The 19,748-nt window shown below is 39.8% G+C and overlaps 1 protein-coding gene across 6 annotated transcripts in view; it reads left to right on the top strand.

Moving 5' to 3' along the window:
* Nucleotides 1-19,748, top strand: part of PLEKHA5 (pleckstrin homology domain containing A5) — a 210,163-nt gene that overhangs the window by 114,931 nt on the left and 75,484 nt on the right. For all 6 annotated transcript variants that reach the window (XM_063134807.1, XM_063134812.1, XM_063134810.1 and 3 more), the window contains exons 4-5: nt 10,275-10,358; nt 12,246-12,366. In XM_063134807.1, coding sequence (XP_062990877.1) covers nt 10,275-10,358; nt 12,246-12,366 — 205 coding nt within the window. The remainder of the gene's footprint in view (nt 1-10,274; nt 10,359-12,245; nt 12,367-19,748) is intronic.

The raw sequence follows: 19,748 nt of genomic DNA, 5'->3' as shown, positions 1-19,748 counted from the left end.
CAGCATGGCCAATAGTCAAGAATGCTGGGAGTTGAAGTCCAAAACATCTGGAGCTCTTATTTTCTGCCCACCCCTGACTTGCAATAAAGAGCGCCACCTCTGTTATTTCCATACGGTCATCCTATGTCTCACACTCTGCTGCAACGCAAGCAAGCATTACAGGTGATTCACATCAGCGGATTCATACGATGTGAATCAAATAAACACTTGAATATTTTCTAAAGTGAAAGTATTGTGTGGGGTACTTACTAGCCAAATCTATCTATTGTGTTGCCACTGACCTCTCCCTTCCCTGAATTCTTTGGTAGGTGCAGACAATTCAGAGAAGACAGGGATGGTTGCTTTTGTGCTTGTGCTACCCCCCACCCCCAAAGATGCAAGCAGCATCTTGTTGCTGCTGTCTCCTGGAAAAGCCCAACATTAAGAAAGAGAAATTACTTGTCCCTTCCTCTACATCAGCCATCCCCAACCTGGCACTCTCCAGATGTCTTAGATACAACTCTCATCAGCCCAAAAGAGCATGGTCAATGGTAAGGGATTTGGGGAGATGTAGTCTTGTGTATCTGGAGGGCACCAGCTTGTCTACCGCTGTTCAACGGACCGTGCATGTTTGGTGGTTTCTCTCTTGCAATTTGGGCTTTTTGAGAAAGCATCAACAGTGGTTCTTCTGCTGCAAAATCCCAATGGAAGGAAAAGCCATCTCTCCCACCCACACCCACCTCTACTATCTCTGTAGAGAAAAGGAGTTATTTTGTTCTCTGCCCATTGGGATTTTGCAGGAAAGTATTGCAAAAACCAACCTGCAGAACAGAAGCCACCTCTACTTTCTTCCCCATTCTCTGTGGAGGAAAAAATATTATTTTCTTTCTGCAAGTTGGACTTTTGCAGAACCTGCAAGCCATGCGTTGTTGCTGATTACTGGGGGGAAAGCATATGAGAAATGAAGGAAAACTCTCTTTTTTCTCTCCCTCCCCATTGGGTTTTTGCAAGAGGTTGTGAGGTGTGGCTGACACTTTCTTCAGAAATCCTCCTTGCATAGTGAAGAAGCCCTTCCCATCGGGTTTATGCTTTTTTTAAAAAAAAAAAAAGATGAAGAAGCACCTAAGGTAGCAAAAGAGCACTTTTCCATTCCTCCCTGGAGAATGTGAAAGAAAGGAAGACAGTTTACTAGAAGTAGGGCTTTTGAAAGAAGCAAATGCTGCTCACCAGATGGAAGAGGGGTCATCAACAGTAGCAAGAAGCCAAGTGGGTTTATCAGACACTATCTGGGGTGATGTCTAGTGATACGAAAAATGTCTGCTGTTTGTGCTGTTGCATACATATAAGTCTTGTGCTGTTGCAGTTGTAGAGAGCCTATAAGGATGCAAGCAACCTTGGGGTGAACTCTACTTCCTCAGGGGATTTTGATCATCTGTATCATCCTTCCAAGTAGCAAAGGGGATTTTTCCTGCATATCCTGTGTTAATGTGTGGTGAACTCAGTCTTCAGGACTTGCATGTGTTGGTTTTACTATGAGGACATGTATGATGTACCTTAAATGAATACATTTTGTATTTCTCTGCACTAATGTAGACTCATGGTCAAGTCTACGTACATTCAGAGATCATTTAAAGATCTTAGGGCATGTATGTTTATATATCGAGCCACAGGTTGTGGTTATAGAAAAGAGATACTTAGAATAATTCAGAAGTGGCTTCCTGTAATACACAATGTGCTATTTTGAGCACAGTATTAGTGTTACTGTTAGCAACTATAAATAGAAAAATTGTGGAACAAACTTAACCCCCTCCCCTTCAAAAGCACTGAATTATTTATTTAAAACATTTCTTGGTCACCTTCCAGGGCAGAATCCCTCACAAGGTGGCTTACAACAATAAAATACATAAACAGTTAAAATATTAAAAGCAATAAAAACATAATCACAATAAAATGGAAATTAAAAACAATAAAACCAACAATAAAACCAGCAAGCATGGCTATAGCAGCAATAACAGTACTCATCATAAGATAGGGCGACCAACTCTCAGGATTTCCCCGGATTTGTCCTGGTTTTTGTTCTTTCCATGGTGACAGGGGGGATTTTCTATAATTTTCAATAATGTCCTGGAATGACACACCTTCCTCTTTAAGGCTGCCATTAGCATGGCAGGAGGGAATGACATGCTTTCTTGAGGCACGTCATTCCCCCACCCCGAGCTCCAATTGAGGTCTTAAAGGGGAAAGTGGGTCATTCGTGGACATTATAGAAAAGGCCCCAATTGGAGTGGATGGTGGTGGTGCAGAATGAAATCCTTTCCTGTCCTCCACTCCAATCAGGTTCTTTAAGGTGGCGGGAGAATAACGTACTTTCTGCAGGACTCAGAAAGCTGCTTCCCCACACACACACTAGGTGTCCTCTTTTTTGGTCTCCCAAATATGGTCACCCTATCATAAGAGGACCAAGGTAAAATAAAATGTTTTCAAGGCCTTCATAAAAGCTTGCAAGGATGGTGCATGGCAGACCTCCAATTGGAGTTCATCCCACAGATGTGGGGCCACTGCTGAGAATAATTATTTTATATTTTGAACTAGGTGTTTGTCAGACTTATCTCGCTGGAAAGTTCATTTGCAAAAGGTGTTGGAATTTAAGTGCTAAAAATCTAAATGCAAGCTATAAACAAATTCATAATATATTTTTGTGGTACTCGAAAATATTTTCTGAGAGCTTGTTTATACTTAACTTTTTATTCCTTCGTTGCTTTACAAACTATTATGGTTACTGTTTGGTAGCTACAACCCTAATTCTAAGTAATAGCATACTTCACTATACGCATGTGAAAGTTTCCCAGGACATAACTGATATACTGGGAGGAAAAGATAAGCTAATTCAGAAATTGTTACTCCCGTATAAGGTTTTGCAAGCATGTGATAGCTCAATGAATAGTGCTGGCTATCTGAGAAGAGTACATATCATAGTAGTTATTTTTTGAGACAAACATAGAGATGGTAGCAGCGGTGCTTATATCATTTTTTGGAAGGGCTGGATATAGCAGGCCTTATTGAACTAACCTGGATGATGTAGCCTTCCAGATATTCCTTCCACGTGGTTGAAATATTAGAGTATGAGTCCTGCACATGGGCTACAGAGTTTAGTGCAATTCATTGTGTTACCAAATATCCCTTTTCCCCCTTCCTCCCCCACTTTGCCCTTGCAGGTCGCTAGTTGATACATATGCTGACTCAGGACGAAAGGTCTTGGTTATACACATGCTGTACTTTCACAGCTCTTTTTCAGATTTGAGGAACCCAGGTGCTGTGTCAGCACATCAGGAAAGTGATTGGGTGATACCTGGGCACATTGAGCCTGCTTCCTGATATGCCCACAACACTGTTGTTGTTTTAAGGATTAGGTGCTCAAAATGTGTCTTTCAGGACTTAAATTAAGGACTTACTGTAAAGCATCTGACAACTAGTCACTTGTGCGAAGAAGTAAGCCCAACCTAGACCAAATGGCAAGATTCCACCCCCATAGAACAGGTTCCTCAACTCTCCGCAGAACATTGGGTAACTATTATCATGAGTGTGCAAATTGTGTGGGAGCGGAGAGATGATTAATATGGATTTCAAATCCTGATGTTTAACAGCTAAAATGAGTACTTTTGTGTGAGAATTCAATTACTTTGGTGTTCGTTATAACATTCTTTTGTTACCTTTCTATTTATGTATTCTGATTGTGGAGCACGATAGTCATCAGTGTTCCAGGAAAACCTTTTCTGAACAAAGCTTTCAAACTGTTTTCTTAAATAGATTAATTGGAAAAAAGTTCATATATTCAGATGTATGAAAAGGGCTTATGCATGCAATTTGGAATGACATTTTTTGGAAAATAGAAGCAGCTTCTGCAGCCACAGACCACATCCTTGCTAGTAGTAGATAGGAATATATTTTTATTACATTTCCTCCATATTCAAGCACTATTTTATTAGCTTGAATGTAATGTATTTGCCTCATTGTAAAAGAAAAATTAGGATAGAGAACAAAAACAACAAGAAATATTGCTGACATTTTGCTCCGTGAGGAAAGGAAAGTTCTATATGCTGGTGTTTGGTTGTGTTGGCTCCACTTGCCTTCTCCCTTTAATTTGAGGCCTCACATTCCTAATGCATTTGTAAATGTAGGAGTACTGAATTCACCTATATCTTTGTATATAAACTTACTGCAAAAATAATTAATTATATGCCATTGTGGTATTTGAAGTAACGTAGACTTTAGCCTTTGAGTAAATGAGGAGGAAAACATAAAATGTACTAAACATATTCCAGGATAAATAAAAAATAGTATTCGAGAATTACCCTTGTCTGCTTAATGGAGATTAAACCTGGTAATTTAAAACTCATTAAGCTTTCTGATAGGCAAAGTGGAAGCAAGCAAATGGGAAGATGCTCACAATGTGAATATTTTTCTCTCTATTAAAGCCAGTTTTCCGCATTCCATTCCATTCTCAAGTGAGCAAGAAACAGAACTATGTTGGGCTGCACAGATTATAAAACATGGCTGTGAAGATAGGAAGAGGTTTGATTCTCAATAGCTGAGATCTTTTTGGTGGGCAGTAGATTTAGGACAGACAAAAGAAAGTGCTACTACCACACAACACATAATTTATGGAATTCGTTTCCTCAAGATATGGCGATGCCACTAGCAAAGAGAGCTTTAAAAGGGGCTTAGAAAGAGTCATGGAGGGGTCCTGTCTATGGCTATTGACCGTAATTGCCATAGAGGACACATATTCAGAGGCTCTGCGCCTCTGAATACCAGTTGTTGGGGAACTTGTTCTTCTTGTGGTCTTTCTGGAGGCGTTGATAGGCCATTGTGGAAAGCAGGATCCTGAACCAGACAGACCTTTAGCGTGATCCAGCAGAGCTTCATTTAGGTTTTAAGGTTTAACCCTGAAGCTGTTGCGTTCCCACATGTATCCTTTTACTTTATCTCATGAAAGTGAATATTTATCATTCACTTATATGGGAAAAGGAAAGCACTGAACCTGGGAATATGTGAGAGCAAACCCTGTGCTCTGCCCCTGAGTGGCACTGGCCTTTCTCCCAGGAATCCCATCAGAGAAGGTGTAATATGTGTTTGCCCAAGAGTTAAATGCCCAAAGGATTATGCTTAGACTTTGCTACCAGCTGTATAGTGTCAATGTCACACAGATATACGTGCAAAGAGTTTAGACTCCAGTATCTTGTGCTAAAATGCAAGTTTGAATCCATGGCCTCACAACTAAGAACACACCAGTAAGAGGATATATGATGGAAGCTGTCACTTGGTTTCTGGTGAACACGTCTCAGCTAGCTGTGACCTCTTATGAAGGCTTTGAGTGTGTGTGTGTGTGTGAGAGAGTGAGTGAGTGTGTGTGTGTGTGTGTGTGTATGTGAAGCATACTGCTTACATATTGATTGGGGAAGGAATGTTCTTGCATACCAATGAATTACCTTGGAGAATTGTGGATTTTTGGCTCCAAGTTAGCATATTTTTGAGAGCTCACCTTCTGTTTTTCAACACTTCACAGAACCAAATACTTCCTTGTAGTAGAATAACCAGAGCAAAAACATGAACTTTGATAACAGAAAATATTAAAATACATCTCTGAATTCATCTCTCTGAGGCTTTTTAATTCTGCATGTTAACAATAACATGTTGAAGGGAAAACGTTTAGCCCAGAAAATAGAATTCTTAAGTAGGTTACATACTGACAGCTTTCATGTAATTAAAAGGATATAAAGAAGAAGTGAGAGAATAAATGTTTACTACTTGGGAGAGGGCAGCTGAAACTGGGTTTAAATTCTAGGTAGATACATCTAATTAACCTACAAGGGAACCTTCTAGAATTATGTGCTGTGCAATGGAGCATAGAATCAGGCTGCAGTTTGGCAGACAAACAAGTTGCATAGGATGGTTTTTGAATTCCTTTCCCTCGGAGGTTTCAGTGAAGTCTGTCTAGAATAACACAGCATAGTCAAAGATGGAATTTCAGTTCTGAGTTATTGTGCAAGTGGAACTTGTCTTCAAATCTAAAGTGCAGTGGTAATTGTTAATTAGTGAAGCAATTGCCTCCATAGCCCAACAGTCAAGTTCTTTATGGGTCACAGGGTGGGAGTGGGGGGCTGATTAACTTATTCAGATACAGGGGGTGGGTAATATTGATTTCACCAGTGTACGAAAGATTCTAGATATAATCAAATGCCTTTTTTCTGTGCTGTGAAAGACGGCCATGAAAATTGGGTGCTCAGGTTTATGTACTATTGGTCTGTTTATAAATGTACACTAAAATCATGGAAGAAATACGGCTTTTGGGGAACTGGAATAAACTTTGGCTGGGTGGCTTTAAAAGCAAATGTACTGAATGATCGTAGGCTCAATTAGCATAAATTAACAAATGCTCTTGAAATGCCCTTAGGTTTCATGTGTGAGAAACTTTACATCCGAGTGTTAGCATTTGGACCAAAACCTACGCAAAACCCACCCTATGGATGTTTTTACTTAGAGGGTCTGCTCAATTAAGTGGGCTTACTCACAAGGAACTGTGCATAGGATTGCAGAGTTAAATTCCTAGACTTGTTAGGGGCAGTGGCTGTTTTCTGGGAGTCGGCAAAGTACAGTTTCCCTTCAAAACCATTGATTAAGCTCTCTGCTGGGTGTTCAGCAACTGCCTTGTGTTCACCTCAGATAACGCAGCAGTATTAATGGTCTGCTGCTGCAAACACTGTTGTAGTTTTACCCATTTTGTGTAGTGTGACATTATCCCACCATGCAAAGTGAGTGAAGTTTCTGTGGCTTCCCAGAGGGCTTCTGGAAAACTGGCCTGAACACATGAACAAGCTTCTCCCTCTTCAATCTCCCTTTCTTTCTTTCTTTCTTTCTTTCTTTAAATTGGAAGCACTATTGTTTTTAAAGCTTCCCCTGTATGCCTTAACACATCTTGCAATAGATTAAAAAAAGGATAAAATGACAATAAAATGGGTGAGGGCAAAGCCCCTCAAAATTAACAAAAATCTGCATGTTCCATATTTATAATTCTATTCAAAATGTTGTTGCGAAATACATTTCCATGTGTAAAACTTGTCCACAATAGAAACATGTTCATACCAAACAAGAAGATCATGTTTTCTTATCTTGGGTTTATCTTGTACACTTATTTTCCATTCCATAACAATATATCTGAGTTTGTGATTTCTCCCCTTTTAAAATGGCAATAATAGGTGTAATACAGAAGCTATGCTTCCCAGCAGTAAGTTCACCACCTACTTTCATCACAGTCCTTTTCTGGAAGTGAATGTCTTTATGGTTGTCACATCACTAAAGCTTTGTCTTGTCAAGTTTCCCCCTCTTTCAACTGTCTACTGAGGTTTTCCTGGTACTCTAGAACACTGAGCAGAACAGCAAACAACTAGGTTGTTACCTGGGCAGACATATGCAAAGTAGGAACAAGTAGGCTGAAGAAATTTTGGTGCCAGAAATTGAAAACTAAAATGGCATCCACCACCACACACACTAATTAATATGCTCCGTAAGAACGATCTTAAGACAACTTCTGTTCATGTCAATGGAATTTACACTGGAAAACCTTAGCGGATTGTAGCCTATAGGTCAAATCTGTCATCCATTCTTTCTTCCTTTATGGCTCCCAAAAGATGTGGCTACTTTGCATTGTATGATGATTGGGCCACTTGTATTTGAAAGGTAGATCCTAATTTGCCCATTATGACTTGTGGTAAAATTTGTGGATATACATCTTAAAACAGGGGTGGGAAACTAATTATATGTGGCCCCCATAGCTGATTGTCCTATTCGTTTCCTTCCCCATCATTGATTCTGTTCCCCATGGCATCATCACACTTCCCCAGTGATCTAACTGCAAGTGCTGCTGCTGTCTCCTTCTCCCTGTATATGTGAATGAGGATTAATGCAATTTCAAGGTTGGAGGTGGAAATGGCACAAGAGAAGTGGGCTGGTCATCCTGAGTTAAACAATAACACAAGGATTTTGAAGAAGTGGATGGAGGGTGGTGTAATCACCAGAAACAGTTATCTATTTCTCCCCCTATATCAGTGTTCTCTGCAGTTCCCTCTTTATTCCATTTTAAAATGAATAGCTCACTTTCTGAACTGTAAAACTGTAGGTCCATTGTGCTCTGGATTTCCTATCACAGATCTGCCTATCAACAGTTGACACTTCAGCCAATCAGAAAAATAGAACTAGGTCCCACTTAACCAATTGGAGAAAAGGGGTTATAATTCCTGCCAGTTTGTGAAGCAGGTTCATCTGGGAAGTGGATTCATCTCAAAAGAAAGAAAGGGGTTGGAGTGATGCCTGTAAAAGAGGGAGAAAAAGTAAAGGTGATAGAGCTACCTGCTACAGCATTCTGCCCTATTCGCTGTCAGAATGCAACCCCTAACAGAATACCTCCATGCGGCTCTCAAGGGGAAGAAGTTTCCCCACCCCTGTCTTAGAAAAAACAAGGCATCTGTATGGAAAGAACACTCTGCCCTTTATTAATGAAGGATGTTGAGGTTAACTCTTCTTCAAGGAGTAAGATTTTACCAATCTGAAATGAATGAAAATCAAACCCAATATATGAAATACATGTTCAAAAACTACCCATATTATTCTATAACATTGTGTGTATCCATGTCAGTTGGGTTGTGCCCTAAATGAAAAAGTAAGGCAATATCTCTTGAGTTAGGGATTTGAAAGATTTTAATCCTACAATATTTTGTTGTTGTTGTTCTTTTACAAAAAATGACCCCTGGATTTAGAGTGACACAAAATGAACACATGCAGCATACAGGCACAGTTTCTCAAAAGAATCTTTGGGAGGCATCTCCTTTATTTACAGTATAAACACTTACAGTGATGCTTGTTAGCCAAGTTCAATGTTAAGGCTGGTTCTGTTCCATTTGTTGTGTGTTGCTGTAGGCAGTGAATTGTTTAACTTGCTAAATGTTGCCTTTCTACATAAGAAATAGAGGTTTAAGAAAAGGGCTGAACGATCTCCTCTTTTCATTAAGTATGCGTGGTATTTATCATGCTTCTTGCTGAGGAACAAAGCTTTTAATTTTATAGTGTAAGTTTTTGTGTGGAAAGGGATTTATGATTAGAGCATGACTGTGTGAAATTGCAAAGTGATTAAGATCTGAGAGTTTTAACAAAAGTACCAACCAGGGAATTGTTGGGATTATCTTGCTGAAGTTAAAGACTCCATGGTTTTTTGAAGGTGAGCAGCGTTTTAAACGTAGGTTTTTATTTTAGCAACTCTAAGGCTAAATGGCATTGGGGGGGGGCGGGGCGGAAAGTTGGCAATATGCACTTAAAGGTTTGCACAGGAAAAAAAACCTGGTTTACCGTGAGCAAGCTGTGTGGCTCAGTCACTCCTGCTTGGCTCCTGTGCATAAAAGACATTTCAATCACAGTAATCCTTGCAACAACTTTGTAATATGGGTCAATTTTATCTCCTTATTGCTAGTATGAGGGCTGAGAGAGACTGGCTCGCTGTAAATGCATGGCTAGGCTGAGATTTGAATCAGGGCTTTCTAGCTCATATGCTTTCCTAACGAATATACTCAGTCAGTTCTACCAGTTTAATCACTGTTAACAGTGCTTGTGTATCATCACTTTCTCTCTTTTCTATAGACATACATCTATGATAATAATAATAATTATTATTTATATAGTGCTTTCTAACAAAGCACTGTACATGAGAAAAAATAGGTCAGGAGTTTACAAAACTCAGAATGTATATTTCTGCACCACAGATCTGTGTAGAGGATGTATTCATGGTATATGAACTTCAGTCTGTGGCAGGACAGGAAAAGGACTGAGTTCTTGTGCCCCTTTCAACATCTCCTTTATTTCTCTGCATGTTGCCTAGTCTAAGGACCATAAAAAACTGCATTGGTAGCCGTTGCCACACCAATGGTCATATTCAACCATGGGTTAAAACATTAGCCTGCAATGTTTTGTTTTGTTTTGTTTAAAAAAAAACCTTTAGCAGTATATCCAGGCTTAATGTGGATAGAGAAGGAATGTTTAGCACAAATGTTCTGTGCTAAGCTCACGGATTGCTGAACGCTGGAGTTTAAAATACCCTGCTTCAAGAATCATCAGTTGCTGTTACTGTGAGAAACTGCACGTCTGCACTAATTAAGACCCTGACAAATGTACCTACATGTTGCCTCTGAATCTTGTGTATAGAAGAAGATTAGGTGCTTATATATTTCCTCTTATTTGTTTTTCCACAGTCATAATGAACGAAAAGTGACTTGCAAGCATCCAGTCAATGGGCAGCCATCACAAGACAACTGCATTTTTGTTGTGAATGAACAGTAAGTAATTGTTTTGCTCAGTGAATACAGGTCTTAACAGGGTTGAGCTGCTGAGAAGTTGACCATTCAAATATTGCCAGTTGACTGGCCAATGGACCACAAATTATCTAGCTGAAGTTAAATATTCCATATAGCTAAGATTGACGTTATGTAGATTCTTCTACATTTTAAATTACATCATGGTGTGATCTTGTAGCAAAAGTAGGAGTGATTCACATAAGCATTGATAAGTAAGGCATTGTTCATTGTCTCTTGTTGCATTTGATTCCCTCCCCCTCCCCATTTATTAAAGATAGACTTTCATTGGTCCCTTAAGTGAAGCCTGAATGAATGAGTGTCTTCACACATTTGTTCTTACTGCATTGTTAAACTATAGAATTCACTACAACAAGATATTGTGATGGCTGTCAACTTAGATGGCTTTAAAAGAGGGTTAGACAAATTCATGGAGATAAGGCTACTAGTCATGCTGGCTATATATGATCTATAGTGTCAGAGCTAGTATGCCCCTAAATAATACTTGCTGGGAAGCACAAGCGGGAGAGTGCTAAATTGTGCTCATGTCTGCTGGTGGGCTTTCCATAGGTATCTGGTTGCCCATTATGGAGATACAATCCTGGATCAGATAGCCCTTTGGTCTGATCCAGCAGGGCTTCTCTTACATTGTTGCCATATTCCTGCAATCAAAGCCATGAATGGCAAACTTTTTTAGCCTAGATAGGCCTAAACAGCTGAAAAACAGTACAAAGTTTCTAATTCCCCAGCATATCAAGATTCTGTTATTCTCCTAGGTGGTAACACGTGATGAAAAGAGCATCCTGATGATCTCATTGCTCCATATTACATGGCAGCATACCTGTTCCCCAGTTTGTCTTCTGTTCCCATTTTGGTTTTGGCTCTGCCATTGTGTACACTATCACCCCAATATTTATCCAGTTCATCAGCCTGAAGCTGCAGGGGGGGGGGGTTCTGACCATACCACTTACACACCAGTCCATGTTCTTACTCTTGGACCTTGTGGCCCCCATCTTATTCACAAATCAGCTGATATCTTCACATCCCAGGTTTTCTCCCTTAGATTGACTTACCTCTGTCTTTCCTAGCTTAGCATCCTCCCCATATGCATTTGGCTTACTCAGAGTTCCCTGCTCTCCTCTCAACTTGTCCATGCTTCCTTTGACTTCCTGCATCCCCTGATTTTGCTGGCATTCAAGAAATTCAAATCTTGAAAGGGAGCAGAATGGTTACATTCATCCTCTAGTTGTTGTTCTAGCAGCATCAATAAAAAGCTTTTGCTGCTGAAAGCAAAACTCAAGATGTAGACCAGAGGTTGGCCACTCAACAAATACAGGAAGCATGGGAGTTTTGTCAAAATTCTTTATAGCTTTAGACATCCCTGACTTCACCCATTCCAAAAATGTAGAACCGCTGGGAATCAACCAGTAACTTTCTTTTCTCATAGGTTTTCTAAGCATTTGTGTACAACTGAATTACTAAAGTGGACAGTTGTTCTGCTAAAACAGGCTCGAGTTTAGCATTTGCTTACAAATGTGATCCAGAAGAGTGTGCATGCCAGATTTATACAAGTTGCCAAGCCCTTTCTTTTTCAGCATTGCAGACCTGAGGGAGTGGTGTTGAAAGTAGGGGATCTGTGAAGGTGGTAGATATTCTGCATGATGAGAAACTTCTGCCAGAATTTTACTATACTGTATAGCTGCTTCTTTAATATCTGCACAATTAGTTTTGCCATGACAATGGAGTAGTTTGCTTGCTGGGATAGTGGACAAGTAGCATATGCAGCCTTTATTAAAGAACAGCTAAGGATGTTTTTTAATAGTACTCTGCATACACAGCAGGTTCTATTGTTATTGCATATTCTATTTCCAGGACTGCAGCAACTATGACATCTGAAGAAAAGAAAGACCGGCCAGTAAACATGATAAGTGAAGCTGCACACTATAATTTGACATCAGATTATGCTGCACATCCAATGAGTCCTCTGGGCAGAGTAAGTTATTATATCCAACATACATTATTTATTACTGCAAAAATTATTCTGCTAGTCAGTGCAATATGGCACTGAGACACAATTACATAGACATTTTGAGGCAATCCATTTCAGTTTAAAATTAAACAAAGCTTGTATGTCTGCTTTTAAGGAACTTTGGATTTTTTTAAAAAAAATACATTGTTATTTAAAATATATATCTCATCTCGTCTTACTGGTTAAAAATCCTCAAGGCAGTTTCCAAAATAAAATACAAATAACAATAAACTTAAGACATTAATAAAAACCAGTGATAATAACAACTAACTTCTAAAAGATCTCCCGAGAATAATACTAAATGCAGCTAAAACCAATAGTGGCCCAATAAAACTGTTCCTGTAAACAAAAAGCCACAGAAAAATTGTGTGTCTGCGGGATCCTATTGGTTGTGCATTCCACATTCATGGGGCCATTACCTCGTACCCATCAACTTGGTTATTCTTACTGGTGGGCATGTGAGAAAGACCTCAGTTACTGAACATAAGGTGTGGGCAGGCTGATATGGGTGACGGCAATCCATCAGGTAACTTGGTCCCAAACTATTTAAGGCTTTAAAGGTCAAAACTAGCTTGGAAATTATCTGGATCTGACTGCCTCCTCCCCATAAATATCTAGGCACCAGCTGAAATTTCCGAACAGTCTTTAAAGGCACCCCCTCATAGAGCACATGATAATCATCCAGTTTGAATATCACCAGTGTATGGATAACTGAGGCAAGATCAGACCTCTTCAGGTAGGTGTACCAGCCTAAGCTGGCAAAAATCACTTCTAGCCACTGCTGCTGCCTGAGCTGGCCCAGTTAGCTCAGAGTCCAAGAGAACTCCCAGGCTGTATAACTGGTCCTTCAGGGAAATGCAGGCCCATTTAGGGCCAGTCATGAAACTTTAGGCAAAGTGGATGATTTCCCTATCAACAGCATCTCTATCTTGTCTAGTTTAAGTCTCTGTTCACCTTCATCCACCCCAAGACATCTTCCAGACACTGGTTCAAAGAATTGCACAGCATTCCTGGGAGAAGTAGATGAGAACAAGAGGTAATGCTCAGTATCATCTGCACACTGATGACACCTCAGCCCAAACCTCCAAATGACTTCCAGCAGCGGTTTTGTGTAGATCTTAAAAAGCGTCAGGGACTCGTGGCACCTCTTGGCAAATGTCTCTGTGGTGGAAGAGAAGTCCCCCAGCACCACCTTTTGAGACTTCTCAAGGAAGGACAGGAGCCAATGTAACACCATGCACCCTTAGCCTAAGCCAAATAAACCATCCAGAAAGTTACCATTATTAATGGTATTGAAAGCTGCCAAGAAATCCAGGAAATGTCTGAAAAAGTTCATTTTATCACCTGAGTGGCAGACAACTTCTCCATTAAAAATATATATTAATTAGAATAATGGGGCTGGAAGAGACCTGAGAATTTGTCTTGTCCTCTTCCCTAAAGCAGGATCAAACTGCATCACTCGTCACTCCTCAGCTTACATAAATCTATATTAATTTGTGCCACAAACAAAGAGCAGGGTTTAGTAAGTTGCCTGCCACATTCACAAAGGAGCTCAGTGACCTGGTTCCTCAAATAGGAAGACATGCCCCATGCTACAGGTAAAAGCATAAACATAGATTTCAGTTTACATATCTGTAAATAAATAATAATGAACAGGTACACAAAACGTCTGAAGTAGGGGTTTTCAAATTGTGGCAGGGCTTGGTAGTAAAGTGTTTGCTTCTGCTAGCCTGCTGCAAAGTCCAGTACCACCATTCAGCAATACTGTATATGTTTACCATCACAGATACTGTCTTATGAAGTATATCAGGCTTTGCGTAAGTTGGAATCTTTCCTTAATGTTAACCTGAGATTTATTCCACAGCTTTTGACAGGGTTTGCTTGCCCCTTTCAAACTCTTAAAACTGTTGGCATGTAAGCTCCTTCATTTCAGATCCTCAGAATGGGGATTTGTTTCATCCTTTAACAGCCTGCATCACACCTGATCTGATGCTAACACAAGTAGCTACCACTTTGCTCTTAACGCATAGTGAGAAATCCCAAATTTGGCAAGATGCAAAACTTATTTACATGAATTTTCAGGGATTCTTAACACTTCCACAAGCCCCCAAAGTTTTATTACAAAGGCAAAACCACAAAACCACAAAGGCTTCAAAAGAGGGGACTTCTTCAAAAGACTTCAAAAGAGGGGTTGATGGGAGAAACCTGTTCTAAAATGCTGCCTAATTTCCAACTGTTCTGAAGTATATACTTTGATTCTAAAACTGCAGTCCTGTGCATACTTACCTGGGAGTGACCTCCACTGAACTCAGTGGTGCTTATTTCTGAGTAAGCATGCATAGGTTCGACTTTTGAAGCACTATGTGTAATTGTATAACTAAGACTCTCCTTTAGTCAGCTGAAATGCAACTTTCAGCTTTTAATTAGAAATGCAAACTATGTTTCAAAGGAGCATTTAAACTGCTAGTCTTTAGAAGGAGCCCCATCAAAAAAAGAAGTATCCACTCTTTTATTTCTGTTTCTTTATTTTTGGTAGCTCTTGGAGTTGAAGGCAGTAGCCTGAAACGTTAGGACTGAGTGAAACCGAAAGAGAGAATCATGCATCACCTTCCATGTCCCCCAGCCTTGTTGTTAAACTGGAATCATACATTCCTCCCCAGTTTGTCCCTGTCTCCACCTCCTTCCCCTTTCCCTGTTGCTTTCCATTTGTCAACTTTCAGACTAAGCTTCTTAGGGCAGTGCCATGCGCACAGATGGAATTATACAAAAGATAAACTGTAGATGCAGCTGCAAGTACTCTGTTTAGTGGGACATCTGACACGGCAACTCACTTAGGTTTTTTACACCTACTGCAATGCAGGGCTGGAGCTTCTTTATGTCCAAACTTTAATGTAGATTTCTGGGCAATCTCCATCTTGGGAGGCTTCTTCCCTCACATTACAGTCTAATGACATGGGAGAGTCACTTTCATCACTGAAAATGTCCACATGAGAATGATTAATACTTTTATTTAGCTTACAGAAAGCCACGTGTGCTGCTGAGCCTCTCAGCACACACATCTTTTTCTGAGCTAGATTAGAGTGTTAATTGTTAATTGTTCCCATATGCTAGTTTGACACAAATGAGTAACTCTCAGAAGTGTTCCTAAGTTTTTAAACACCCACTTCTGAAGATAGTCAGAGTCGGTATGGCTGCCTGCTTTTTTATTGTATTTCCAGTTGCTGCAGCTACTACAGAATGGAGGAAGACAAAGGATTGTGGTTTCCTTTCTTGGAAAGCCATAATGTGTCTCAAGCTCACTGCTATCCTGTATTCCTCTTTTGCTTTAGAAGGTTCTTGTCCCTGGTGATACATCTGATTGATTAGACAGTCTTTCTTCATTTGAAGATGTATGCAAGGGGAGAGAGAAGGAGTGGAAGTTTAGAACTTTCATTGTTCTCGTTAGGAACAAAATTAAGACTCACTTTCTAACTTTTGCAGATAAGTGGGTATTTGTGCCTTTCACAGCTGAGGAAAACATTTAGTAGTATTTTAACCTTTGTGTGTCATGAAACTACATAAAGCTGCATTCTATCTATGACTGTCCATCAAATTAAGGAATGTGTATTATAAAAAAAAATTAAATAGGCAAGGTGTGCCTTCTCTTATATGTTCCTGCCTGACAGTTAAGATCATCTTTGGAGGTACTTCTCTGGGTGCTGCTGCCCATAATGATGTGACGAGTGGAAACCATGGAAAGAGCCTTCTCTGTGGTGCCCCCATGTCTGTGCAGTGTCCTTCCCAGAGAGATCCGCTTGGTGTCTTCATTGTATATATTTAGACACTAGGATTAGACCTTTGTCTTAATATTTAATATTTAAATATTAAGCATTTAATATTTAATTTACTGTATTTAATGTTTTTAATACCTGCTTTTTTTAAAGGGAGATATGTTTTCTAGCAGTCACAAGAAAGGCTTGTGTTCCTGATTCATAGCCTGTTCTTCTGATTCCTGACAGTAAACTCTGGTTGAGCTCTACACTTTTTTCTTGTTGAAAAAGAAAGAGCTACATTGATTATTATTGAAACCTTGCACCCTTGCTGTTGTTCACCAATACGTTTTAGTCTAATTATTATTTTCACCTTGCCTATTTTTACATTGAATATTTGGACCCATAACAGCAACAACATACAGTCAAGTAGGTCAAGCATAAAATGCAACCTAGATCTAAAGTGCAATCAAGTGGGAATAGTTTTCATTAGTTCATCAGAGTCTAAATAGCCTCTGTTGATGAGAGAGGGCAGCAGTAGTAATTAAACAAAGAATAAAGGGGGAGGGAATGTGTTACCATATAGCCTTACAGCACTGACTGCATTAGCTTCCATATGGTATTAGTCGGAATGGTTCATGAAGATGGTATCTAGGGAAATTATTCTGACCACTGTTACAAGAATGTGTTCATGTAAAATACAGCAAGATTAGGAGATGGGGTAGTATCCTATTGTGCCTATGCACTTGCGGGACCCACTGCTCACGCAATGCGGCTTTGGCACTTCTAAAAAAAAACCTGAAATGTGCAGAAACGCACATTTCTGGAGTAGGAAGTTCAGTAGAACTTGCAGAAGTAACCTCTGCTGACCTCCCCCAATCCGAAAATGAGTGTTATTTTTAGAAATTCCAAAGACCAGTTGCACGAGTGGTGGGTCCTGTTAGTGCAACAGGACCAGTTGAATACTGTACATGAACTTGCAATCTCTGCAAAGAATAAGAAGCTTATCTCCTTAGAGTTTTTAGAAATGAAAGTCAATAAAGTGTATCATGAAAGAGATGAAAGTCAATAAAGTGCATTATGTTTATAGAGTATATCTGCATGACCAATTTTATATATTCAACCAGGGGCTGTGCTGAAATTGCATGGTGGAGGTGTGGAGCAAGCCCTTCCTCTCTAATATGAATTGGGCCCTCTTCATGATATGGAATTCACTACCACAAAATGTAGTGATGGCCACCAATTTGGATGGCTTTAAAAGGGGATTGGATAAATTCCTGGAGGAGAAGGCTATCAATGGTTACTAGCCTTGATGGCTATGTGCTACCTCCAGTATCTGAGGCAGTAAGCCTATATGCACCAGTTGCTGGAGAACATGGGTGGGAGGGTGCTGTTGCACCATGTCCTGCTTTCATAGAATCATAGAATAGTAGAGTTGGAAGGGGCCTACAAGGCCACTGAGTCCAACTCCCTGCTCATTTGCAGGAATCTACCTTAAAGCATACCTGACAGATGGTTGTCCAGCTGCCTCTTGAATGCCTCTAGTGTGGGAGAGGTCCCTGGTCGACAGCTGGTTAGTCACTGTGTGAACAGAGTGCTGGACCCTTGGCCTGATCCAGCATGGCACTCTTATGTTCTTATCTCCCCTACCCCACTCACACTCTGGAGGCTCTCTATGTGGTGGGGAAGTTGAGCTCGTACTGTTTCATTGACACCCCTGGTTAAATATACGAATTGGGATGATGACTCTGATTCCTCTTTGTGAAGAACATCTTAGAGATTGTTTTGCTTTCAAGCCTCTCCTCCTTCCTATTCAGCTGTGTTGTGAGTCAGTTGTTTAGAGCCCATTGACAGTACTGGCTTCCTTCTCCTAGCCTGATTTGGAAATTCTTTCTCACCTGCAATGTTTTTATTCAGGAATTCTCTTTTGTCTGCCCTTGTACAGTGACCACATCCCAAAGGCACCCACTTCATACCTTTCTAGGTCAATTGATGTGGCCTTATGATGCCACTTGACCGCATGCTGAATCACCTGATACTCCTCTAGGGTGAGCTGTTGACATGATTCTGTCAGACTTTTTATTGGCAGGATGGTTCTGAATTGTGGATAACTTTTCTTAAGGCACATACAAAGGGGAAGCTGAGCACAGTAGAGAAGAGAGATCATTGCACAGCCAGATGGACCTGATTAATACGTTCTCTTGCTTTCCCAAAGAGAAGCTGTGTCTGTTCTAGCAGGATATGACTGTTTTTGTAGTGTTGTACTTCAAACAGAACAGGAGCAACCAGGCAATACTAAAAAGGTGTAATAGAAGATTAGTTTTATGCCAAAAATTGAGTTGACATGTTTCAAGCTTCGCAGTTCTTTTTAAAATGCTTTTTTAAACATTAAAGAAAGTTTAGATTTTATTTTCTGTCTAATTTTTATAGTATCTAAATTATATGTAATAGGTCAGTAAATGTACAGTATACTACCTTTAGAGGAAGTAAGTTTAAAAAGTAAAAACCTTTCATCAATGGAGTTGGAAAAAAGTGGAAATGCTTTTTTTAAATAGCTGTGCATAGGGCTCCTTTTTGAAAGTTTAGCCTTCTCCAGCATCTTAGGATATCTTCCTCTCTCCTTGTCATAAATTGGTATAACTATTTTGTTTCTGGATATAAGATACTTGCCTATAAAAGAGTAACAGGGATATAATGGGCAGCTTGTTGGGCAGAAGTCTATGAGAAGAAAACTCCTGTACGTCCTGTTGTCAGCTTCTCTACAACAAAACAGCTTATTTGCCCCAATTTAATTGTGTAAGCTTTGCTTTAACATCCCCATGGTTGAATGTCGACAGATTCCTGATATACCAAGGAATAATTTTTTTAAAAAAAACCTATAAAGAAATACAGTGAAAAACGTGGATATGCCTTGCAGAAATTGTTGGCAGGCTGTGGGTATTTTTTTTTTTAATTGCTATTGGTTTCATATAACCTTCAATCAGAAGATTTTAAACCATGGAAAAATCTTCATCTGTAACCGCATAATTGTTTGCAGATTCAGAAACCCATCACTGTGCTGATTCATATTGCAGAAAAACCATCTTCATATATATTTGTGGGCACTCAGTTTAGCGCATGAAGTACAACACCCCTTTTTATTTCTGAATGATGTGAAGACTCCTTAAAACACCAAGCACGCTAATAGCTAAATACAGTGTACATAAGTTATCTTTAAGTAAGACAGTGGTTAGAAAATACTTAAGCCACTGTGGGTTAGTTGTCCTGCAGTGCTCTGAGATGTGTGCTGGCCGCCATTTTGAATCTACAAGCCACAGTGGGAGCGCATTGCAGCTTGTGTCATGCAAACCCAAGTGTCAGGGGAGGTTAGCATGACATGACAAGCCATGATGCGCCCCCACTGTGGCTTGCATATTTAAAATGGAAACTGGCAGGCTTTTAAAATGCACATTGGTTCATGTGGTGCTACGATTTGTATGATACAACATAATATTTTGATCAGTTCCTTGAACAGTTGTGCTAGTTTCGTAGGTAGAATTAGAAGAAAATTGACAGTGCATTGATTAATTAACCATAATGGATAATCACAGTTGTTGG

Source organism: Elgaria multicarinata, chromosome 9 (assembly GCF_023053635.1).
Source record: "Elgaria multicarinata webbii isolate HBS135686 ecotype San Diego chromosome 9, rElgMul1.1.pri, whole genome shotgun sequence".
NCBI lineage: Eukaryota > Metazoa > Chordata > Lepidosauria > Squamata > Anguidae > Elgaria > Elgaria multicarinata.
The sequence above is the reverse complement of the archived record's forward strand: the minus strand, read 5'-3'. Positions and strand labels throughout refer to the sequence as shown.